This window comes from Staurois parvus, unplaced genomic scaffold, assembly GCF_062004578.1.
Source record: "Staurois parvus isolate SC_StPar_1 unplaced genomic scaffold, SC_StPar_1.0 ptg000734l, whole genome shotgun sequence".
Lineage (NCBI taxonomy): Eukaryota > Metazoa > Chordata > Amphibia > Anura > Ranidae > Staurois > Staurois parvus.
In genome coordinates, this window is record NW_028318530.1 from 2,718,208 (window position 1) to 2,744,386 (window position 26,179).

The window sequence follows — 26,179 nt, forward strand, 5'->3', positions numbered from 1 at the left end:
AAAATTACAGGGGTTATAACCATCCATTACTCTATCCAAAATGAGAAGAAAAAAAAAAAGAAAAAAAAGATTTGCTTATAGTTCTACTTATATCTGTTGGATAATTGCAAAACTATTTTCAATTGATCTTGTCAGAAATTTAGAGCTGATCTGTGTTCGGTTTACACTCCTTGTGGCATCTGTTCAATTAGGCCTCCTGATTCTTAAATTGGACTACAGAATAATTAGTATCTACTGTATGTATAGAGATGGAAAGTGGAAGGGTTTGAATAGTTTAGCAAAAAAAAAAAAAACAGTAAGGGCTGGGTAAGGGAAAGGACTGACGGTATATAGTCCATTAAAAAACTGGGGGTCAGCCCTCAACAGGTTTCAGGAGCTGAATGCATTACTGGGAAATCAGCAAAAATGTTTATGTACTTTCAGGTTCTTTTATAAAACAGCAGGAAATGTATTGCAAGCTGCATTTTTTTTGCATGTGTTTTTATTTTTTTTGTTGCTTGAGAAGTTCACCTTTTAAATAAAAAAAAAAAAAAAAGAAGATAATAAATACACTTTGTTTTGCAGGTAAAAAAAAAAGTGCATTTATTTTTTTTTTTTGAGCCTGTACAGCATTGCACTAGCGATCAGCAGACTGTTCGTTTAATCTGAGTGCTCATACCTCGTACAAGCAGTTTAACACCAAGAAGACTGAATAAACTTATTCTTTAAAGAAAGAAGTCCATCATCCCCTACAACAGGGGTAGGCAATCTTGGAGAGGTGGAAATCTACCTGAGCAACGTGGATGAGATTTTCAGACTGCCCCAGTCATGTGATCTTCCCTGTGTCAGCCAGTGGCAGCTGCAGAAGAGAGAGCGCTTGACAATGGCTTGTAGAACCTGGAGCGGTGATGTTCCTATGTTTCAGCTGTTAGCACTCCCTCCTCTCCCCTACATACGTCCTCGCTGGCTCACATAGGTGAGATAATGTGACCAGATTGCATCAGTAACACACTTGATACTTGCATTCACGGTGCCAGCGCCACTTTCTCTTCCTCTCCTGCCTCCGCTCTTAATGGACTAGAAATCATCTGTCGGGTGGATATCCCTGACAGAATGTAATAGTTTCCACACTAGTGCTGAGTGAAGGAGTACACTCAGCACCCCGCTACAGCTCTGCATGTATGCTCTGTGATGTGATCTGGGCAGTATCATGGCTGGCAGGCACGATCAGGGCATGTTGGGTTGCGATCTACCTGTCAGATGACCGCGATCAACAGGTAGATCGCAATCGACGGGTTGCCGACCCCAGCTGTACAACCTTGCCAATTTAGGGTTTAGCTACTGATAGCTTTCCACAGAATAATGGGATGCAGTGATTTTTAGAGAAGATCCTCTTGACTAAAAAACCCACTGGTATTGAAAGCTCCCAGATGGCCCTAGATTTTCAGACATGTGCGACAGGGTTTATATACAGGATAGGTGACAGCAGCACTAGTAATCGGGTTTCAAATTACTTTTACTCTATCTGGTATTGGGTTGTACTTTGTGGAATAAAATCACTAAATCCGAAATATTTTTATAAACATAGTATAAATGCTATACATGTGATAAATTTGATATTAATATGATTGTATGTCAATGTTTAAAAAAAAACAAAACAAAAAAATATACAAAACTTTTTTTGCAGAGTTTGTGATTATATACATACATAGGGGTTGGCATATTTTCGCAATAAAAACTGCTTTGCAGTACTATACATTAGCAGCATTATACTGCTTTTAACAATACAAGGCTGAGGGGATGTGTATTACTAGCAAAGCACGTCCAGTCCTTCAAAATGCCAATTCAATGGTGTATTTAAATATAAGTGTCAATACTTATGTTGCAAAGTAGTGTTATTATACTGAACTGCAAATGCGGTCTATAGTAAGGCTTTAAAACATGGGGCCTGAGAGTAAAACACTGTGGCAGGGGCATGGCGCTATGGTGCTAAATTAATTTTGCAAACATGGAGGAATGTACAGTGGGGAAAATAATTATTTGATTCCCTGCAATTTCTGTAAGTTTGCCCACTTACAAAGAAATGAAGGGTCTATAATTTTTATCATAGGTGTATTTTAAATGATCGAGACAGAATATCAACCAAAAATCCAGAAAAAACACAAGATACAATTGTTATAAATTGAGTTGCAGTTTAGTGAGTAAAATAAGTATTTGATCCCCTACCAACAAACAATAATTCTGGCTCCCACAGACTGGCTATGTGCTCATGTGGTACACAGTGTCAACTTAGGAAGGTACTCCTAACGACAACTTGTTATGTGTATGAAAGACACCTGTCCACAAAATCTTTTTCTTGGGCACCACCATGGGCAAGACCAAAGAGCTTTTAAAGGACATCAGGACATCATTCAAAGGACAAGACTGCAGACCTGCACAAGGCTGGAATGGTCTACAAAACCATCAGCAAGAAGCTTGGTGAGAAGGAGAAAACTGTTGGAGGGATTAATCGCTAATGGAAGAAATACAAAATAATCATCAATTGCCCTCTGTCTGGACTCTGGAGCTCCATGCAAGATTTCACCTCATGGGGTAAGGATGATCATGAGAAAAGTGAAGGATCACCCCATAACTACACGGGAGGAGCTTGTGAATGATCTCAAGGCAGTTGGGATTGCAGTCACCAAACAAACCATTGGTAAGACAATACGCCACCATGGATTCAAATCGTGCAGAGCCCATAAGGTCCCCCTCCTCAAGAAGGCACATGTACAGGCCCATCTTAAGTTTGCCAATGAACATCTAAATGATTCAAAGAAAGATTGGGAGAAAGTGCTGTGGTCAGATGAGACCAAAATTGAGCTCTTTGGCATTAACTCGACTTGCCGTGTTTGGAGGAAGAAAAATGCTGACCATGACCATAAGAACACCATCCCTACAGTCAAGCATGGAGGTGGAAATATTATGGTTTGGGGCTGTTCCTCTGCTAAAAGTACAAGCGGACTTTGCCGCATTAAAAGGGCATATGGACTGGGCCATGTATTATAAAATCTTGAATGAGAACCTTCTTCCCTCAGCCAGAACACTGAAGATGGGTCGTGGATGGGTCTTCCAACATGACGATGACCTAAAACATACTGCCAAGGCAACAAAGGAGTAGCTCAACAAGAAGCACATTAAGGTCATGGAGTGGCCTAGACAGTCTCCAGACCTTAATCTTATAGAAAATTTATGGAGGGAGCTGAAACTTCAAGTTCCAGAAGGACAGCCAAGAAACTTTAAGGATTTAAAGAAGATCTGTAAAGAAGATTAGACCAAAATCCTTCCTGAGATGTGTGCAAACCTGGTAACCAACTACAGGAAACATCTTACCTCTGTGCTTGCCAACAAGGGTTTCTCCACCAAGTACTAAGTGTTTTGCTTGGTGATCAAATACTTGTTTTACTCACTGAACTGCAGCTCAATTTATAACATTTGTATCAAGTGTTTTTTTCTGGATTTTTGGTTGATATTCTCTATCATCTAAAATACACCTATGATAAATCCTTCATTTCTTTGTAAGTGAGCAAACTTACAAAATCTGCAGGGAATCAAATAATTATTTTCCCCACTGTATGTGCAATGCCAAACATTTATTTAAAGACATTTAATGTCCCTTCAATTAGTTTGTTTGGGCCAAGATGGCCCAAACAATCAATTTAATGCGCTAACAGGAGCGCTTGCTATGTGTGCTATATTAACTGAATGTAGGCTCAGTTACATACAGTATACAGCGCTGTGTTCCAGCAGTAGGATGAGAACTTCCTATCCCACTAACGGACCAAAACAGTCAGGGCTGAGCACTGTTTAGCCACTTAAGGGAAGCCTTGTATTCTATGAATTAATACAGTGCTTCCTCTGATTGGCTGAGGCAGAGATTGTGACAAAATCCACCCACCTGAGCCATTCAAACAAAGATTTGTATTCATTCACAAAATACAAAGCTTCCTGTGAATCTCAGCCTGATTCTCTTTTGTTTCGGTAGTGGGACAGGAAGTTTTTATCTCACTGCCAGAACACTGCACTGTATACTGTGAATAGCTGAGGCTTCATATAGGTAATAAAGAGCACCCAAAAAATATACCCGTTAGTGCAGTAAATAGTTAGTTTTAATGTATAATCTTATCAAAATAAAGGGGAACTCTAATGGTTATGGGTCAACTTTTATTTTAAGCTTAAAAATCCAAATTTATTGTTCACCTTAGGTGAGCAATGGGAAGTATATTGTAACGACTGTGAGTCGGCTTTACTAAGAAAGCTATGAGCTAAACATTTATAAAAGCAATGATTTAGCCTTTATATAAGTGATAAATGTGCCATAGAGGTTCAGGTCTGGCAGGTGTAACCTTTATTTAAAATTCAACAAATCTTACAGAGACCTGGATTCCCATTTCGTAATGGGCAATAATAAATCAAAATATGCTCTCACTAAAAATACGACAATTCACTCTAAAAATGATTACCCAGGGTCACTACCACTTCTGTACCTGCATAAGAAAACAGAAGGAAGCTGAGGGACATCACTGTGGAGAATTAGATTTTAGTTAGCTGACCAAAGTCAACTCAAAAACACACTTAAGTATATTTCAGTTTTCAGTTAAGCTCCTGCAAAGTGGGCAGCATTGCCATTTCAGAAAACAGCATAAAGGCAGTTATCCTGCCATTGGTCCTAGACAATTAGATTTAAAGGACTAAATCATGACAACACATTATTTTAGAAAGGTTTTACAGGGTACCTGGCTTAGAAGTTCTGTAGGCTAATTTACAACTGGGGTACTACAATCAAAGCACAGCAGAACTTGTCTAAGTGCATATCCTTTTCGATGCAGAAGACAACATTTTCTGGCCCATGGAGCAGATTATCTTGTCTTCCATTGATTTTCCTGTCCATATGTTCGTATATGTGGATGAGTAAATGAAACCCTTTGTAAGCTCCAAGTTGCTGTGATCCCAGCTTATATGGAGTTATGGCTACTTTCCCAGATAAAATTTCTAAGAGACACAGGGCTGGGGCCTCTCTTGCTCCCCTCATGTGACAGTGCAGGTTGCTGGGGTAGCCAACTGCCAAATATCAGCGCTGTCACATGCTTCCCATACCTAAACACTGGATATTTATTTTTGCTCCGGGTGGCCAAACTGGGCAGCAGAAGAACAAAGGGAAATGGGTTTACGCTAGGGGCTGCAAGAGATGGCATTGAAGTGAACCTCTTATTTTTTCCAGCACAGGAAAGAACAGGTTCACTTTAGGTTGCATCTAGAATATCAAAATAATATTTTCCACTCAGGTTGTTGCCAAGTGCCAATATATTTTACTGTATTTACTCAGTAAGATAGAAAGACTGTCTTTACCTTGCCAGTGTAGATTTCCCAGATCCGGGGGCACCTCTCAACAGTATTAGCACTTTTCCTACTAAACGTGTCACTTTTTTAGAGGTCTGAGTACTAGGCTGTGGTTTGGGATTAGGCACACTTATGGGCATCACATTTTCAGAAGTCCACTGTGTTGAAGAAAATGGATTCCAGACATATGCAGAGGGAACCTGAGCATTATAAGAAATTAATCCACTAGGATGTCTTGCACATGCAGCATATGACCATTGTACAGGATTAGCAACTACTGGAGTGATGAATGAGCCGTGTTGACTAGATGCTGGAAAGAATGCTGACGCCAATGGATTCCATTTAATTTGTGACTTAGGAGAAATGCTTGGTGCATCAGACTGTGCTGTTAATACTGAATGGATGCTCTCTTGGTTAAATTTCTGAACAGCGGGCATTTCATTGCTTGCAAAATGTCTTTGGGCATTTATAGTTCCAGTCCTATCATTCTGTAAAAAAATGTCATTTGTGCCTGGAGAAGTCTTAAAATCAGCTTCTGTCTGTTCCAGCTCAGTTATTTTGGGCTTAACTGATGATATAGTAGAGATGGTGTCAGCATTAGATTTGGTGGGTGAATCACCCAATTGCAACTCCTCTGCCCTAGCCAGTCTTATCTGGGACTGAGCAATATTTTCCATATACTCACTGTGAAATGAGGTATTCCCAGGTGATGGAGACTGAACCTGCTGTGACATAACACCGCTGGTTGATGCTTCTGATAAAGAACTCTTGGGTTTCTCTGTGCTATAAATATCTTCTGGACTTGTTAAGCCATACCTATCCAGTGCTTCATCTAACAACATATCCAGGTCATGGCAAGCAGTCTCATCTATGCATGGGTCATCTAGGTAATCTTCTGCCTTGTCAGTTACAGTGTCCTCATTTTCTTCATGTGAATTTACCTGGACACCATCCAAATAAGATGTAATCTTTTCAAAACCTGTTGACTCCAGATTAGCCTCCATTTTAGCAACTGTTGAGAGCTCCAAGAGATAGTCCATCACTATTTCAACTAGTTAGAAAAACAAAAAGAAATATAAAAGTTAAACATGATACCACACCACAATCATTTTGCAGATTACCATTTTCTAGCCATAAACTAGAAACATAATGACTACCACAGGGGACATTTTGCAATTAAAAAGAGAAGTATGGACAAAGCTGTGGGTGACTGTTATGGGTCACAGGAGTACACTTACTTTTGTTGAAAACAATGAGAAACTAACAGTTGTACCAGTGGAACATTAATAAACTGAGAGATTATAATACACTGAAGTGGGTCAGAGATATCCAGCTTATTCCAGCCATACCAGTGTTGCATCTGTGACACTATAAAATATAATTTGGCATTAGGAAAAGCCAGGCCTCCCCCATCGTTGGGCAGTTGTAATGTGGAGAGCCGTCTGTTTTAACCTATGTAGTAAAGGTGTCAGGTTACGTTCCACATAATCAAGATACCTGAGCGGTGACCAAAACTCCCAAATATTTGAAGGAGGACACCATCGATATCTGCTGAGCAATAGGTGGCAGATCTGACGGAAGGGGATCCAACGGCAAAAGAACTGACTTGTCCCAATTAATTGTAAACCATGAGAACGAACCATATGTATTTATAAGGGGCATTGCTGCAATTGAGGAAGAGGTATCCCCCAAAAACAATAGAGTGTCATCAGTATATAATACTATTTTGTCCTCTACTGTAGACTGTTTACATCCTATGATATTAGAGGACTGACAGATTGCTGCAGCTAAGGGTTCAAAGGCCATCGCAAAAAGGAGGGGTGATAAGGGGCATCCCTGTCTCCTCTGTGTAATGGAAAGGAGTCTGAAACATGCCCATTAATTTGTACTCTAGCTGTCGGCGCTACATAGAGAAGTTGGATCCATCTTAAAAATGTAGGCCCAAACTGCCACAGAAAACTCCATTCTATACTATCGAATGCTTTAGCTGCATCGAGCGACAATACAGCTCTATTACCGTTGTTACTCGTTGGGATTTGCAAGTTCAAAAACAATCATCTAATATTAATAGACGTTGCCCTGGTCAGGATAAAAGCAGACTGGTCTGGATGAACTATCGTTGAGATAACATTCGATAAACAGACGGCCAACATTTTAGCCAGAAGCTTAACGTCCAAATTAAGCAACGATATCGGCCGATAAGAATCTGGAATGCCGGGGTCCTTGCCTGGTTTGGGTATTACTACAATGAAAGCCTCATTCATAGACAGAGGCAAGGTTCCAACTTCAAAAGCATTATTAAATACCTCCAAAAGTTCTGATAAAAGGAAATCTCCATAGGTTTTATACACCTCACTAGGAAGGCCATCAAGCCCCGGGGCCCTATTAGACATACCAGCAGCTGCAAGTTGGAACTCTTCAAAAAGTCAATGGCATTTCCAGTGCTTCTCTCTCTGAGTCAGACAAAGATGGCAATTGAATAGAAGTTAGAAACGACAATAAGTCTTCCTCACGGTAGGATACCTTAGTACTGTAGAGGGACCTAAATCTATTCTCGATAAGGTTTTAGGAGTACGTGAGAAGCACGAAAAGTGTCTCTCAGTAGGGTGTCGCATTCTCCAAATATCTACCAATCCAAGCTCCTGAATATAATTAGCATAGGCTGTGGTTTGCGAGGGCCCTGGTCCCGCAGTAGAGCTACAGTTGCAAGAAAAAGTATGTGAACCCCTTGGGATTACGTGGAGTTTTGCATGAATTGGGCATAAAATGTGCTCTGAATGTCATCTAACTCATAACAATAGAAGAACACAGTCTGCTGAACATAATACTACACAAACATTAGATGTTCCCATGGTTTAATTGCACATAACATGTAAACATTCACAGTGCAGAGAGGAAAAAGTATGTGAGGCCCTAGCTTAATGACTTCTCCCAGAGCTAATTGGAGCCAGGAGTGAGCCAACCTTGACTCCAATCAGTGTGATGATATTGGATGTGTTGCTGACAGCTGTCCTGCTCTTAAAAAACCCACACCTGTTTTGGGTTTACTGGTTTCAAGAAGCACTGTCTGATGTGAACCATGCCTCGCAGAAAAGAGCTCTCAGAAGACCTACGATCAAGAATTGTTGACTTGCATGAAGCTGGAAAGGGTTACAAAAGTATCTACAAAAGCCTTGATGTTCATGTGTCCACGGTAAGACAGACTGTCTACAAATGGAGAAAGTTTAGCACTGTTGCTACTCTCCCTAGGCGTGGTCGTCCTGTAAAAATGACTGCAAGAGCACAGGGCAGAATGCTGCATGAGGTAAAGAAGAATCCCAGAGTGTCAGCCAAAGACCTACAGAAATCTCTGGCACATGCTAACATTTTTGTTGACACATCTACAATAAGGAAAACATTAAACAAGAATGGAGTACATGGGAGGACACCACAGAGGAAGCCATTGCTGTCCAAAAAGAATATTGCAGCACGTTTGAAGTTTGCAAAAGAGCACCCGGATGTTCCACAGCACTACTGGCAAAATATACTGTGGACAGATGAAACCAAGATTGAGTTGTTTGGGAAGAACACACAACACTATGTGTGGAGAAAAAAAGGCACAGCACACCAACATCAAAACCTCATCCCCATTGTAAAACATGGCGGAGGGAGCATCATGGTTTCAGGCTGCTATGCTGCCTCAGGGCCTGGACGGATTGTTGTCATTGATGGGAAAATGAATTCCAGAGTTTATCAAGACATTTTGCAGGAAAATGTACGACCATCTGTCCGCCAACTGAAGCTCCGCAGAGGATGGGTGATGCAACAGGACAATGACCCAAAGCATACAAGTAATTCAACAAAACAATGGCTGCAACAGCACAGAATACACCTTCTGGACTGGCCCAGTCAGAGTCCTGACCTCAACCCGAATGAAATGCTGTGGCATGACCTTAAGAGAGCGATTCACACCAGACATCCCAAGAATATTGCTACACTGAAACAGTTTTGTGAAGAGGAGTGGTCCAAAATTACTCCAGATCGTTGTGCAGTTCTGATCTGCAACTACAGGAAATGTTTGGTTGAGATTATTGCTGCCAAAGGAGAGTCAACCAGTTATTAAGTCCAAAGGTTCACATACTTTTTCCTCCCTGCACTGTGAATGTTTACATGTTATGTGCAATTAAACCATGGCAACATCTAATGACTGTGCAGACTGTGTTCTTCTATTGTTGTGCCTTAGATGACGTTCAGAACACATTTTATGCCCAATTCATGCAAAACTCCAAGTAATCCCAAGGGGTTCACATACTTTTTCTTGCAACTGTATATATATATATATATATATATATATATTTGTTCTGTTTTTCATTTTGTGTTTGTACTAAAGTTCTATTGCTGAAAAAAAGAGACTTTTTTGCCTTTTTGAAGTAATATATATATATATATATATATATATATATATATATATATATATATATGTCAAAATTGACCCGTAACACCATAGATGTTACTATAGTTAATAATATTAAAAAATAAACAAAACAAATTTATTTCAGAGATGTGTTCTAAATCCCCTCAGTAATAGTCAGGTGACATAACAACCTTTTGTTTATTTATATGATTCTCTTGAGGTTCATTTTACATTGTTTTTTAATTGAAATCGAGGGGTATACTGACAAAAAAAGGCCCAGGGGCCCACACCAAAAATAATAAAACCAATATTTTCATGGATAAGGAAGCCTAACAAGGTAACCAAGAGATGAGAAACAAATTGGATGATAGATAATTGTTTTTAGTGTATTTTACAGCTGACTTAAGACACAGGTCAAATCTGACCCGTTAACATAAGAGATGGTAACAGGAAACTAACACAAGAGGAAGGATATATATATATATATATATATATATATATATATATATATATATATATACCCATTTCTTTGCAGTTTTTTTCTTGGAGCCTGTAAAGCAGTGCACCATGCAGGACTCCTGCAGACTGTCAGTGTAACTTGTGTGCCTGTACATCATACTGGTGGACAGTTTTACATAATAGGAAGACTCAACAGCACCATGGTAGTTCATCGAGAACATTTGCAAAAGGATGTCAGGATTTGTAGTCAATTTATTCATAGAACTGTGAATGAATAATGCGGCCAAGTGGACCACAACGGCTGCATTGTTTTCAAAAAGTGACAGCTAGTATGGGAAACTTCTCCCTGTATTGCAGTCACAGCAGGCAGAAGTGGGAACATGTTACAGGTTCCCAAAGGTAAACTTATCCTTATGAATATCTGATATGATGTAACTGGTAAGTGATATGCAGGAAAATAGGATTTTTGACATACATGTAAAATCTTTTTCTTGGTCACAAGAACAGTCTTTAAAGCTGAGCCCCCTATTTCATTTAACATTAAATAGGTAATTTGTACCAAACTGGTCCAAACAAACTATTTACGTCATTAACAGTTGCAGCAGCTGAGAGCACTATTTAAACTGTATGTAGCCCCAGCTACATAAAATATACAGTGCTCTGTTCCAGCAGCAGAACAGGAACTAACTGTTCCTAGATTTATATTTTATGAATTAATTTGCTGAAGGGGAGTTTGTGAAGTAATCGGCTTGACTTTCGGCCTACGCCAATCAGAAGGGGCTTGCTCCAAATAAACTAACATTAAAGAGGAGTTCCACTCAACCTATCAAAAAATAAAAGTCAGCAGCTACAAAAACTGTAGCTGCTGACTTTTAAAAAAACAGACACTTACTTGTCCCTCAGTCCTGTGGTGTGTGTCCCGCAGCTCGTTTCACTGGCCGTCCTGTATTCCAGGAGGCCGACATCTTCAGTGTGGGCACCAAACTGTGATAGCTTGCGGCTCCACAGCTGGGAACCCACTGCGTGTGCGCTAGTAGCGCTGCGCTTCGTGAATGGTCCTGTAGTGTCCCAAAAGACTACAGGGAGAGAGGGAGGTCACCTTCCGCTTCCGATCGACTAGGCAATCGGACTGGAAGTGGGAGCGGGTACCTGTCAAATTCGGGTACCCACTCCCCAAAGATGCCAATCCTTAATGGGGAGCAGGGGAGCAGTCCTTAAAGTGGAACTTCCCCTTTTGGGTTAAGTGAAACATGGAGAATAGCTTTAACCATGGGTTAAATGCAGCTACCTTCAGGTGTTTGGACAATGGCTAAAAAAAAAAAAAAAAAAAAAAACTCACTCCCAGCAAACCTTAGTTTTGTACCAATCATTAGGAATATCATAAAGAACAGAGGGAAGGGGCCTGAGTGCTGTACTGTACTCAAAGGCAGGTAAAAAATCCTATTTTATTCAGTCTTGAGGAAGGGAGGAACCCTATCTTTCAGACTCTAGACTCCAATAATGACATGTCTAATCCACTCATCAAAGGTGGAGTAAGAAGCAGAGAATTTTCTGGAAGAACAGGGACAAAATCCAATTGCTGAAAAGCAGTTGTAACCAAGCAGTAAACTCTCACAGCAGTACCCAAACAAAATAGTAGAGATACCCCCTTTGGATGATTCAGAGCAGGATATAAAGGAGGAAAGAACAATGTCCTGGCTGAAGTGGAAGGAAAAAAACAGTAACATATAGTGAAAAAAAGCTAGCGCTCTTTAATAAGCACCTGGGACACCAAAGGTACCAGTAAAAAAACCTTCAGAAACATGTAATAAATAGGTGCAGCGCTATGAAATTATAATAATAATGTTTGTGAGTATGCCAATAAAGTGACAGTCTGTGCAGGTCTAGGTGCAGTTAAGCTGTAGAATCCGCAAATAGTGCTCCAGATCGTGTGGTAAAATTACGCACTCACCAGATGCGTAAAGTAAATACGCATTAGATAACACTGCAGAGATCCCATTTAGGAGTTGAATAGATCCTAATCCGGGCGAATCCTCCTTCTGGGTATGGTGGTGCTTGTCAGGAGCTCACAGGTAGAAACAGTATCCAGCTGGCCAGAGATCCCTTTAAGGGATTGGCGGGTGTAGAAGCCTGCTTTGAGGGACTCCCTTCTCTGGATACTTACAGGTGGACTGGATCATGAAGGACTCTATAAATAAATTAACCCATGCAGGAGACCATAGAGAATGTCCATAGTGTAGTAGGTATTAAAACAATAATTTATTATGTCAAAAATGTAATTCCAAAAATCAGCAGAGTAAACAGCAGAGTAACATTCACATGAACTAACCATCCAGCAATTAAGATGGCCGCCGGGCCTCCACGTGGCACCGGCGGCGTGGCATCACGGCGTCTTTGGCTCCTCCTAACACATTTCATGCGCGCGCACTTCTTCAGAGGGTGGATACCAATGATGCCATATAATTATGATACTCAATTTATAGGCAAAATGGCACGTGCGCGTAACGGCAGCGCCATTTTGCCGAAGACCAAAATGCATACAATGTCCGCACGCATGCGCGGCACCATTTTGCCATGGGTTTTGCGGATCGTAGTAATAGGATATCTGGGTTAATAGGTAAGAGTAACTAATTTAGGTGCGTTAATGTAAACATTGACGAAAAACATTCAGAGTCATTGAAGACAACTAATCACACCTGTCAAGGTGAGAGGGAAAAACGAAAAATTTATAAATAATAAAAAAGGAATGTATGCGCCTTTGTGACATGTCATTGCACAATACATAAAAACATTGAATGAATCATTAGTCTGAATGTGACATGTAACATCAAGACAAGGGTATATAACGCATTAAAAGTACTCCAGGGATTTAGTAGTATTTGAGAATAAAATTAAAAATAAAATAAACCATTAAAGCACCCGTAAATAATTAATAAATGACATACTGTCATAAAAATCCGATAATGAATAAAACGGATTTAAAACCAGATAAAAAGGACAATAAAATGTCCCAGACAGAATACATAAAAATAGTCATGATAACTAAAAAGTTTTATCAAATGCCATGGCAAAAATTGGTCAACATGAATAACAATGGACGAATATAAAACGAATGTCATAAATAGCCAATCAACAATAATACGAATGTAAAAACACTAGACAGCGCTGACGGAAAAACTGAACTGCCATAAGTTCCAGGACGTTGATGGAAATTTTTCCACCACTGACCAAGTACCCTGCACTGAGAGGACATCTAGGACCTCTCCCCAGTCCAATAGGCTGGCATCCATTATGAGAACTTTCTATGTCTTCAGGGGAAAGGGTTTCTCTAACTCCAGTACCAGGTTGGAAATCCACCACAGCATGCAGAAACTGACCTTGAAGGCCAGATGCATGGGTTGTCTAAGGAACAAGTCTATTTGTCCCATGCAGCCAGAATGTTCAGTTGAAACGGTCTTGAGTGAAATAGTGTATAGGACTGCCTCAAAAGTGGCTACCATCAGACCCAAGACCATCATGCAAGCAGAATAAAGGGCTGCCCTTAGGATCCAAGGGTCTAGGCATGCAAGAAAAGAACAGAGCTTCCAAAGGTTGAAGATCCATCCAAATACTCTGCAGAGTCTACACTGTCCTCTGTAAGTTGGCTTACATGCAAGATGCTTTGCTTGGACGTTCATGAGTTACAACATAATTGTGCTCCAGGTTTCAGGAGCTGAAACTATTCTGTAGAAGCACAAACCCAAGCCTTCTATTTCCAAGCCTTCTATTTCCAAGCCTTCTATTTCTGGGGGAAGAGAGCACTCATCCCAAATGATTTCCATGATGTACAGTGGGGATCGAAAGTTTGGGCACCCCAGCTAAAAATTTGTATTAATGTGCATAAAGAAGCCAAGGAAAGATGGAAAAATCTCCAAAAGGCATCAAATTACAGATTAGACATTCTTATAATATGTCAAAAAAAGTTAGATTTTATTTCCATCATTTACACTTTCAAAATAACAGAAAACAAAAAAATGGCGTCTGCAAAAGTTTGGGCACCCTGCAGAATTTATAGCATGCACTGCCCCCTTTGCAAAGCTGAGACATGCCAGTGTCATGGATTGTTCTCAATCATTGTCTGGGAAGACCAGGTGATGTCAATCTCAAAGGTTTTAAATGCCCAGACTCATCTGACCTTGCCCCAACAATCAGCACCATGGGTTCTTCTAAGCAGTTGTCTAGAAAACTGAAACTGAAAATAGTTGACGCTCACAAAGCTGGAGAAGGCTATAAGAAGATAGCAAAGCGTTTTCAGATGTCAATATCCTCTGTTCGGAATGTAATTAAGAAATGGCAGTCATCAGGAACAGTGGAAGTTGAAGCAAGATCTGGAAGACCAAGAAAAATATCAGACAGAAAAGCTCGCAGGATTGTGAGAAAAAAAATTCAAAACCCACGTTTGACTGCACGATCCCTCCAGAAAGATCTGGCAGACACTGGAGTTGTGGTACACTATTCCACTATAAAGAGATACTTGTACAAATATGGTCTTCATGGAAGAGTCATCATAAGAAAACCTCTTCTACGTCCTCACCACAAAAATCATCGTTTGAACTATGCAAATGAACATATAGACAACCTGATGCATTTTGGAAACAAGTTCTGTGGACCGATGAGGTTAAAATTGGACTTTTTGGCCGGAATGAGCAAAGGTACGTTTGAAGAAGAAGGGGCACAGAATTTAATGAAAAGAACCTCTGTCCAACTGTTAAGCATGGGGTTGGATCAATCATGCTTTGGGGTTGTGTTGCAGCCCCACAGCATGATTGAGCACAGGGAACATCTCACGAGTAGAAGGAAAATGGATTCAATAAAATTTCAGCAAATTTTGGATGGTAACTTGATGCCATCTGTGAAAAAGCTGAAGTTAAAGAGAGGATGGCTTCTACAAATGGATAATGATCCTAAACACACCTCGAAATCCACGGGGGATTACATCAAGAGGCATAAACTGAAGGTTTTGCCATGGCCTTCACAATCTCCTGACCTCAACATAATTGAAAATCTATGGATAGACCTTAAAAGAGCAGTGCGTGACAGACAGCCCAGAAATCTCAAAGAACTGGAAGACTTTTGTAAGGAAGAATGGGCAAAGATACCTCAAACAAGAATTGAAAGACTCTTGGCTGGCTAAAAAAAGCGTTTACAAGCTGTGATACTTGCCAAAGGGGGCAGTACAAGATATTAACTCTGCAGGGTGCCCAAACTTTTGCAGACGCCATTTTTTTGTTTTCTGTTATTTTGAAAGTGTAAATGATGGAAATAAAATCTAACTTTTGTTGACATATTATAAGAATGTCTAATCTGTAATTTGATGCCTTTTGGAGATTTTTCCCTCTTTCCTTGGCTTCTTTATGCATATTAATACAAATTTTTAGCTGGGGTGCCCAAACTTTCGATCCCCACTGTACTTGTCCAAGGAGGTACCAAATGCGTGCTCTTCCTTGAAAGACATCCTCTCAAGTTGCTTCGTGCAAAGGAGTTCCAGCAGCTGAGAGAGAGGATCCTTCTCATGTGAATGGAAAGGAGGCTCATCTTGGACATCTGACAAAGAATATCCACTAAACTGCCCGCTGCTCTATGAGTCCATAAGACACATAGAGCTGCAGCTCGGCCCTGCCCCCCCATTCTCTTCTCATTGACTCACTGGCTGTGATTGACAGCAGTGGGATCCAACGGACTCCTGCTGCTGTCTCAGCCAAGAAGGAGGAAGAGTCCCCAGACAGCAGAGGATGTCGGGAACGTTACTGGATCGGAGGGGGCTCAGATAAGGATTGGGGGGGCTGCTGCACAAAGAAGTTTTTTTATCTTCATGCATAGAATACATGACGGTAAAAAACCTTGAGCCTTTAGAACCACTTTAAAGTTGGAAGTTGGGAGAATACACATTGCTGATAGAATGGTTATCAGCAAGACTCTAAAATGCAACATATTTCATAACCCATGAAAAATGACAGCACAGAATATAGACAAATTTACCTCCCTCAGTTATTGGGTAGCTTTTTGAACCCAAACACCCCTATTCTAGGAGGTACCAGAATGGATTAGGCCTCTACACCCCTCCTATGAGAAATAGTTATCCGAGACCTGTCATATCTATATCTGTTTTGAAGCCCATTTCATGATGGGCAATAATCAGCATGTTAGCAGACTTTAAACGGTAGGTATCCAGAAATATGGATACTTCTAGAAAACTGTAATTGGGACATGGTCATAAATGTGGTGACCTCCCAGCATCCACCCCTTAACCTAGGCCAGTGGTGGGCAACCTTTTTTTTCAACTGAGCCAAATCTCGCCAAAACCACGATTGAAATTTATTTTGAGAGCCACATTTTTAAAACTGAAAATACATAGGATGGTACATTGTTTTTAGTTTCAATAAGTTTTTATAGTAATTCATCCCCCATATAGTAATTCATCCCCCATATAGTAATTCATCCCCCATATAGTAATTCATCCCCCATAGTAATTCATCCCCCCTATAGTAATTCATCCCCCCTATAGTAATTCATCCCCCTATAGTAATTCATCCCCCATAGTAATTCATCCCCCATATAGTAATTCATCCCCCATATAGTAATTCATCCCCCATAGTAATTTATCCCCCCTATAGTAATTCATCCCCCATAGTAATTCATCCCCCATATAGTAATTCATCCCCCCTATAGTAATTCATCCCCCCTATAGTAATTCATCCCCCATATTAATTCATCCCTCATATAGTAATTCATCCCCCCTATATTAATTCATCCCCCCTATAGTAATTCATCCCCCATATTAATTCATCCCTCATATAGTAGTAGTAAGTAAGTAGCAAGTAGTAAGCCAAGTCCCCCCTGTGTCAATTCACTTACCTTTGCTCCGCGCGTTCCTCTCGCCGTGTTCCCGCGCCGTTCCAGTCTTCAGGGCGGACTGTGAGAGGAGCCTAGCTCCTCTCACGTTCGTCACGCTGCCCCGCCTACACACATCCTGACAGCCAATCACTGGCTATCAGGATGTGAGTGGCAGCGAGACTGGCCAATCATTGCATTTGAGTGCGCTGCCCTGGCTGTTTTTTTTTTGGATCACGCTGCAGAATCCCTGCCACCCGAGAGGAGGGAGGGGAGCGGGCGCCCGGCACACAAGAGCCGCATTAAAGCGCGTAAAGAGCCGCATGTGGCTGTTGGTCAGATGGTCACTGTCAACACCCCTTTGATACCACAGAAAAGAAGAAGAATGCCAGGACACTCTGAGAGCTCTCGTTTAACATCAAACCAAGGAACACCTAACTGGACTTGAGTGAGCTTATCTACTGGACTCTGCAAACCAGGACATTGTTAAGTATTCTTCATTTTCAACACCTTTTTATTTCTCTGTTGCCTTGATGTCTCAGTTTCCTTTTAACACCCTTTTTCTGTAAAATATTTTATTTGCACCACTTTGACCTCTTCCTTATTAAACCCTATTTTTAAAAGTGTTGAAATTGTCTCTAAGGTTTAATGCAAACTAAAGAATCCCTGCCTCTTAAAGAGTGCTACTGTACAGTGCCTTGAAAAAGTATTCATACCTCTTGAAATTTTCCACGTTTTGTCATGTTATAACCAAAAACGTAAAAATGTATTTTATGTGATAGACACAAAGTGGCACATGTGAAGTGGAAGGAAAATGATAAATGGTTTTCAAAAATTTTTTTTACAAATAAATATCTGAAAAGTTTGACATGCATTTGTATTCAGCCCCCTTTACTCTGCTGCCCCTAACTAAAATCTAGTGGATCAAATTGCCTTCAGAAGTCATCTAATTAGTAAATAAGAGTCCACCTGTGTTTCATTTAATCTCCATATAAATACAGCTGTTCTGTGAAGCCCTCAGAGGTTTGTTAGAGAATATCACTGAACAAACAGCATCATGAAGGCCAAGGAACACACCAGACAGGTCAGAGATAAAGTTGTGGAGAAGTTTAAAACAGGATTAGGTTATAAAAAAATACCCCAAGCTTTGAACATCTCATGGAGCACTGTTCAGTCCATGAACTGAAAATGGAAAGAGTATGGCACAACTGCAAATTTACAAAGACATGGCCGTCCAACTAAACTGACAGGTCGGGCAAGAAAAGCAACAATCAGAGAAGCCAAGAGGTGCAGAGATCCACAGCTCAGGTGGGAGAATCTGTCCACAAGACAACTATTAATCACGCACTCTACAACGCTGGTCTTTATGAAAGAGTGTCAAGAAGAAAGCCATTGTTGAAAGAAAGCCATAAGAAGTCCAGTTTGCGAGAAGCCAAGTGGGGGACACAGCAAACATGTGGAAGAAGGTGCTCTGGTCAGATGAGACCAAAATTGAGCTTTTTGGCCTAAAAGTAAAACACTATGTGTGGCGGAAAAATAACATTGCACATCACCCTGAACACATCGTCCCCACCGTGAAACATGGTGGTGGTAGCATCATCATGTTGTGGAGATGCTTTTCTTCAGCAGGGACAGGGAAGCTGGTCAGAGTTGATAGAAAGATAAATGGAGCTAAATACAGGGCAATCTTAGAAGACAATCTGTTAGAGTCCACAAAAGAATTGAGACTGGGGCGGAGGTTCACCTTCCAGCAGGACAACAACCCTAAACATACAGCCAGAGCTACAATGGATTGGTTTGGATCAAAGCATATTCATGTATTAGAATGGCCCAGTAAAAGTCCAGACCTAAATCCAAATGAGAATCTGTGGCAAGACTTGAGAATTGCTGTTCACAGACACTCTCCATCCAATCTGACAGAGCTGGAGCAATTTTGCAAAGAAGAATGGACAAAAATGTCCCTCTCTAGATGTGCAAAACTGGCAGCGACATCCCCAAAAAGACTTGCAGCTGTAATTGCAGCAAAAGATGGTTCTACAAAGTATAGACTCCATGGGGCTGAATACAAATGCACACCACACTTTTCACATATTTATTTGTCAAAAATGTTGAAAACCATTTACCATTTTCCTTCCACTTCACAATTATGTGCCACTTTGTGTTGGTCTATCACAGTGGTGGGCAACCTTTTTTTTCAACTGAGCCAAATCTCGCCAAAACCACGATTGAAATTTATTTTGAGAGCCACATTTTTAAAACTGAAAATACATAGGATGGTACACTGTTTTTAGTTTCAATAAGTTTTTATAGTAATTCATCCTCCATAGTAATTCATCCCCCATATAGTAATTCATCCCCCATAGTAATTCATCCCCCATAGTAATTCATCCCCCCTATAGTAATTCATCCCCCATATAGTAATTCATCCCCCATATAGTAATTCATCCCCCATAGTAATTCATCCCCCATAGTAATTCATCCCCCATATAGTAATTCATCCCCCATATAGTAATTCATCCCCCATAGTAATTCATCCCCCATATAGTAATTCATCCCCCCTATAGTAATTCATCCCCCATAGTAATTCATCCCCCCTATAGTAATTCATCCCCCATATAGTAATTCATCCCCCATATAGTAATTCATCCCCCATAGTAATTCATCCCCCCTATAGTAATTCATCCCCCATATTAATTCATCCCTCATATAGTAGTAGTAAGTAAGTAGCAAGTAGTAAGCCAAGTCCCCCCTGTGTCAATTCACTTACCTTTGCTCCGCGCGTTCCTCTCGCTGTGTTCCCGCACCGTTCCAGTCTTCAGGGCGGACTGTGAGAGGAGCCTAGCTCCTCTCACGTTCGTCACGCTGCCCCGCCTACACACATCGTGACAGCCAATCACTGGCTATCAGGATGTGAGTGGCAGCGAGACTGGCCAATCATTGCATTAGAGCGCACTGCCCTGGCTGTTTTTTTTTTTTGGATCACGCTGCAGAGTCCCTGCCGCCCGAGAGGAGGGAGGGGAGCGGGTGCCCAGCACACAAGAGCCGCATTAAAGCGTGTAAAGAGCCGCATGTGGCTCGCGAGCCGCGGCTTGCCGACCACTTGTCTATCACATCAAATCCCAATAAAATGCATTTACATTTTTGGTTGTAACATGACAAAATGTGGAACATTTCAAGGGGTATGATAAATCTTTGAACATACCTGTCCGTGGTAACACTGAGTGTTATAGACGTTTATTCTAAAACCATAGTTGTTATTGCTGAGATTGTGAGTTTCCTCCTTTTCGATGAAAAGGTAGTGGTGGCATTTTAAAGGGTTAATTGCTTAGGCAACCTAACCCAGTAACAATCATTCTCAGGCTGCTGGCACCTAGCTTGTGGTCCTGTGAGCAGGAAAATCTTTGTGCAGGGTGCAGCAGAGAGTGACATTGTTATGCAAGTGGCAGCACAGTGTGAGATTGGCCAGTCCTTTGTCATGAGTTGGTGAGAAGGGCAGGGGTGAGGCATTTGTCACAACTACAGTCAGGTCCATAAATATTGGGACATTGACACAATTCTAACATTTTTGGCTCTATACATCACCACAATGGATTTGAAATGAAACAAACAAGATGTTCTTTTACTGCAGACTGTCAGCTTTAATTTGAGGGTATTTACATCCAAATCAGGTGAACGGTGCATTTATTACTGTGCAGGAATTGCAACAGTTTGTATATGTGCCTCCCACTTGTTAAGGAACCAAAAGTAATGGGACAGAATAATAATCATAAATCAAACTTTCACTTTTTAATACTTGGTTGCAAATCCTTTGCAGTCAATTACAGCCTGAAGTCTGGAACGCATAGACATCACCAGACGCTGGGTTTCATCCCTGGTGATGCTCTGCCAGGCCTCTACTGCAACTGTCTTCAGTTCCTGATTGTTCTTGGGGCATTTCCCTTCAGTTTTGTCTTCAGCAAGTGAAATGCATGCTCAATCGGATTCAGGTCAGGTGATTGACTTGGCCATTGCATAACATTCCACTTCTTTCCCTTAAAAAAGAATATTTATGGACCTGACTGTATATCTAATGAATAGCAAGCAGCAATATATTACATTTTTGGTTTGGAGTTAAATACCACTTTAAGGCAAGAAATGGCTGTCCAACCACAGGGACTGTCCATTTATTACTGTCCAGGATATTACTGGTTAAAATGTTTAGGAGGGGAGGTACAAGAGGGGCTCTAAGAAAGAGTGAACTGGGAAGCAGGTTTAGGCATCCTTAAATCCGAAATTCAGTCATTTTGGGGGGGGATATAGTACCAAACACATTAGTTACCTGTAATGGTGTGTATCCCATGCCTTCCATGAGGACACTGTTAGGGCTGTTATGTTATTGCTTTATTAATTTAATAAATATAAATAATTATTTACTAGCTACTAGACTTTGCAATAATTAGCACTTTATGTATTCTGCCAGACATTAGTTGTTGATAGGTTAGTAATTCAGTTTCACTTTGTTCTTAAAACCAGTGATCTTTTATATACATTTGTTGGGATGGTCAGCACTTAGAAAGGCCTCGTTCAGATGGGATATATCAATGCGCACACCTGTGCAAGGGCAGTCTTTGACCGCACAGGATACACAGGTGTTCTGTGCATCCGCATGCAGGCAGTTCCATGCACAGACACAGCCGCCGGCCCCAAACTGACATTCATGCAGGTGCGGCTGCATTTCCCTGAACTCACACTGTGTGCATTACTTAACTTTTTTGTTTTTTTCTGAAACAAATGTACTAACCCTTTAATGACCAAGGTCATGCCAGGATGGTACTAATAGTGAGCAACCTGGTCACTGGCTGATATTTGGCAAATTGTGGGCTGGTTATTTGGATTTAGGGCCATGTTGCTTTTTAATAGTTTTTTAGATAATGTGCATTTTTTGTTTTTTATATTTAAGTGTTCTTGCATGGCAAGACCACTTACTGTTATCTCACATATATTCTTATTATTATAGCCAAATTTACCACCCTAACTCCTCCCACAGTTTTTACACAACATAGACAGTAATATACCGAAATGTGCGGATTGTTCCCGATTGGTGTGCTATTACTTTGTGGAATGTTTCGCCGAATGGTTCACAAAATATCGGCGTTTTTGTGGTGAAATTGGTCCCATAGGAATGAATGGCGGAATGTTCAAAACTAGAGTGGGAGCTGACAAATCAGGACATGATCTCTAAACTGCCATCACTCCCTCATTTTCAAGCCCACCGACACAAATCTTATATCAAAACGTTCAGCTATCCCTGCTGCCACTAAAAATGTCCACGGCCAAGCCATAGTCCTGATAGTTTTCACAATATGACCATTTGTTTGCAACTCACGCCGCCCATTGACATTCATTGAAACTCCACTCTAGCCACATGGCAATTTCTAAACTGTGACTGTGCCTTCATTTGTAATCTTTCAGAGACATACTATGCATCAAAATATAGGTCTGGGTCTTGTGATTCTCACAATATAAAGCTCTTCACTGTAGAATTTATAATTTTGAAACTACAACCGTTTGAAAATGGCAACCGCCAGTGAAGTGAGCAAGTTGGAGCAGTTTGTTTTTAACCGCTTTTCTCTGCCCTTGCTGTAGAGTGAGTTGCCATAGGAACCCAGGTGTGTGAGCAGGAAGCAGAGTGACAAAAGCTAGAGTGTGAGCTGAAAAATCAGGACATGATTTCTAAATTTGATCAATCAATTGGTTAGTGTAATGTTTACTATCTTTACTCACTCCAACCACTCCCCACAGTTACTCTGCCCACTCCATAAAGTTACTCTGCCCAGTCCAACCTTTTCACAGTTACTCCAGCCACTCCAACCACACAATAGTTACTCAAGCCACTCCACCCAGTTACTCTGCCCACTCCAGTTGTAGACTACTGGTGGAGGCAAAAACACTTCACACAATTTCCCCAGAAATTGTAGCTTTTCTAGTTTGTGTTGATACACAGTTTATGGGTCTATATTTAAGATATGCTGCACACGTATTACAGCTGAATATTGCCATACTTTGAGCAGAAGAGAAACATGAAGGTTTAGTACTATCAACAGGCATGCTGCAAGCATCACCAGAACCATTAGTGAAAGCTGGAGGCACTCCCTAGAGCAGCAATTCACCCCCCAGTGTCCAGAATTGGACATTTTGCAAGCACACAAGATGCAAGGTCTCAAGTCCTCATGAAAACCAGGGAACTGGTAGAAACAGGGGAGGGTCGGATGGGTAGAGGTGACCAAAGCCACTGTGGGCAGTTCCACATGGCCCTTGCAAGCAGGAACAGCAGCAAGGAGATGCTTGATCAATGATGTGTTGAGTAAAAGAGCACAAAGTGACACTCGACTAAGCTGATAACATCAGTAGTCAGTCCCACAGCAGAAACCTCTTCCACGACAAAAAAAATGGCAGGAAGGGAAACCGATGACGATGCCCTATAACTGCAATCAAAAAGGTCCAGTAGCAATGTATGTAGTTTTTGTTAGTGTCCTTCTTTGACACAAACAAAAACCGAGCCATACTTGTAGTAGGAAGGGTTTTCCTGAGCTGGCCTACATTTTTTGTTTGCCAGTGTCCAATCCTCCTGCAGATGGAAGTTCAAGTAGAAGATGTAAAGTGGTTGTAAAGGCTCAAGGTTTTTTTTTACCTTCAAGCATTCTATGCATGGAGGTAAAAAACCTTATGTGTGCAGCAGCCCCCTCAGCCCCTCTAATAGTTACCTGAGACCCATCACGATCCATCAATATGTACTCAGCTGTCCAGGGATTCTCCCTCCTCATTGCAGCTCCCGCTGCTGTCAATCACAGCCAGTGAGGAGAGAACGGGCACGGTTAAGCCGTGGCTTGGGAGAGAGCCTGCTTGGGTGGCCGCATAGCAAGCTGCTTGCTCTGAGGGCACTCAGCATGAGGGAGGGGCCAGGAGCACCAGTGGGGAACCCGAGAAGAAGAGGATCGGGGCTGCTCTGTGCAAATCCACTGCAGGCAAAAGGTAAGTATAACATGTTTGTTATTTTAAAACAAAAATAAATAAATTGCCTTTAATATCGCTTTAAGACTTCCTGTGTCCCTCGATGAACAAGAAAGGAAGCAATAATTGGGTAAATGCGGGGTGGATAAAAATTGATTAATTTTTTAAAAGAAAAAGAATATTTTAAAAATCTGATTTTTTTTTTTATTTAAATCGGATTTTTTTTATTATTAATTTTTTTAATACTTTTGGAGTAAAAATCTATCTAAAGATAAATTTCTATTTAATATACATTAATAACTTAGTTTATTCAGCATAAAATGGAGCTTAGTTATATAGCATGAGGCTGTATATTCTACAATATTTACATTTTTGGTAAACTCATTCAATGAATCCAAGCTCTGCAAGCTAAGATAACATGCACTGCATTGAGGCATTCACACAATTTCACAGTAACCATGAGAAAAAACATACGATAAAAGAATATGAGTATTTCTCCAACTACGCGTTATTAACCGAAAATCGGTTCCAATATCACTGTTTTACTAGCCTGACAACTTATTATTCTATAAAAAGAAACCTTCATTTGGTTTGCAAATGTTGAAAATTCTAACTACCAGCAAGAATGAGTCGGAGTCATTTTAGATCCATCATGGCAGCACCTGTTAACGGACATCCACTCACCTGCTGCTGCCGCCATGTCCCTCACACCTTGATGTGTAGCTGCTGCATCACCAGCCGTCCCATTAAAGTGAATGGGACTGTCGGTGAGTCAACAGCGGGTCAGAGGAGGAGCCGCTGTGGGACAGAGATGACAGTTGCTCTTTAAAAATCATGATTTAAATCAAGCCTTTTCAGTAGCGATTTAAATCATGACCCTTCAAACCCTGCGTTAGTAGGCTGAATTACTCCATGGCTTTTTATAACTCTCAATGATTCCTACAGCACAATCTCCCTGCTAAAATATCTGAACAGCAGCACAGAGTCTTGATTTTCTTTGCATAGAAGTGCTCCAACTATAATAATGTACAGCAAATATAAATTACAATTGCAAAAATGAATCTGGCTTTTAATGTCCATGATAGCTGGGCAAACCTGGAAACCTATAAATAAGCATCTTGACTCAGAAGCCAACAAAAGGTATGATTAGCTGATGGATAACTCACTAGCATATATAGTCAGGTCCATAAATATTGGGACATCACCACAATGCTAACATTTTTGGCTCTATACACCCCCACAATGGATTTGAAATGAAACGAACAAGATGTGCTTTAACTGCAGACTGTCAGCTTTAATTTGAGGGCATTTACATCCAAATCAGGTGAACGGTGTAGGAACTACAACAGTTTGCATATGTGCCTCCCACTTGCTAAGGGACCAAAAGTAATGGGACAGAATAATAATCATAAATCAAACTTTCACTTTTTAATACTTGGTTGCAAATCCTTTGCAGTCAATTACAGCCTGAAGTCTGGAACACATAGACATCACCAGACGCTGGGTTTCATCCTTGGTGATGCTCTGCCAGGCCTCTACTGCAACTGTCTTCAGTTCCTGCTTGTTCTTGGGGCATTTTCCCTTCAGTTTTGTCTTCAGCAAGTGAAATGCATGCTCAATCGGATTCAGGTCGCTTTTGCAGTATGCTTTGGGTCATTGTCCATCTGCACTGTGAAGCGGCGTCCAATGAGTTGTGAAGCATTTGGCTGAATATGAGCAGATAATATTGCCCGAAACACTTCAGAATTCATCCTACTGCTTTTGTCAGCAGTCACATCATCAATAAATACAAGAGAACCAGTTCCATTGGCAGCCATACATGCCCACGCCATGACACTACCACCACCATGCTTCACTGATGAGGTGGTATGCTTAGGATCATGAGCAGTTCCTTTCCTTCTCCATACTCTTCTCTTCCCGTCACTCTGGTACAAGTTGATCTTGGTCTCACCTGTCCATAGGATGTTGTTCCAGAACTGTGAAGGCTTTTTTAGATGTCGTTTGGCAAACTCTAATCTGGCCTTCCTGTTTTTGAGGCTCACCAATGGTTTCCATCTTGTGGTGAACCCTCTGTATTCACTCTGGTGAAGTCTTCTCTTGATTGTTGAC

At 40.9% G+C, this 26,179-nt stretch overlaps 1 protein-coding gene across 1 annotated transcript in view; it reads right to left on the minus strand.

Moving 5' to 3' along the window:
• The window catches only part of N4BP2 (NEDD4 binding protein 2), a 121,307-nt gene that overhangs the window by 77,574 nt on the left and 17,554 nt on the right, over positions 1-26,179 (minus strand). Inside the window, exon 4 of the mRNA XM_089654026.1 lies at positions 5,368-6,409. Coding sequence (XP_089510152.1) covers positions 5,368-6,409 — 1,042 coding nt within the window. The remainder of the gene's footprint in view (positions 1-5,367; positions 6,410-26,179) is intronic.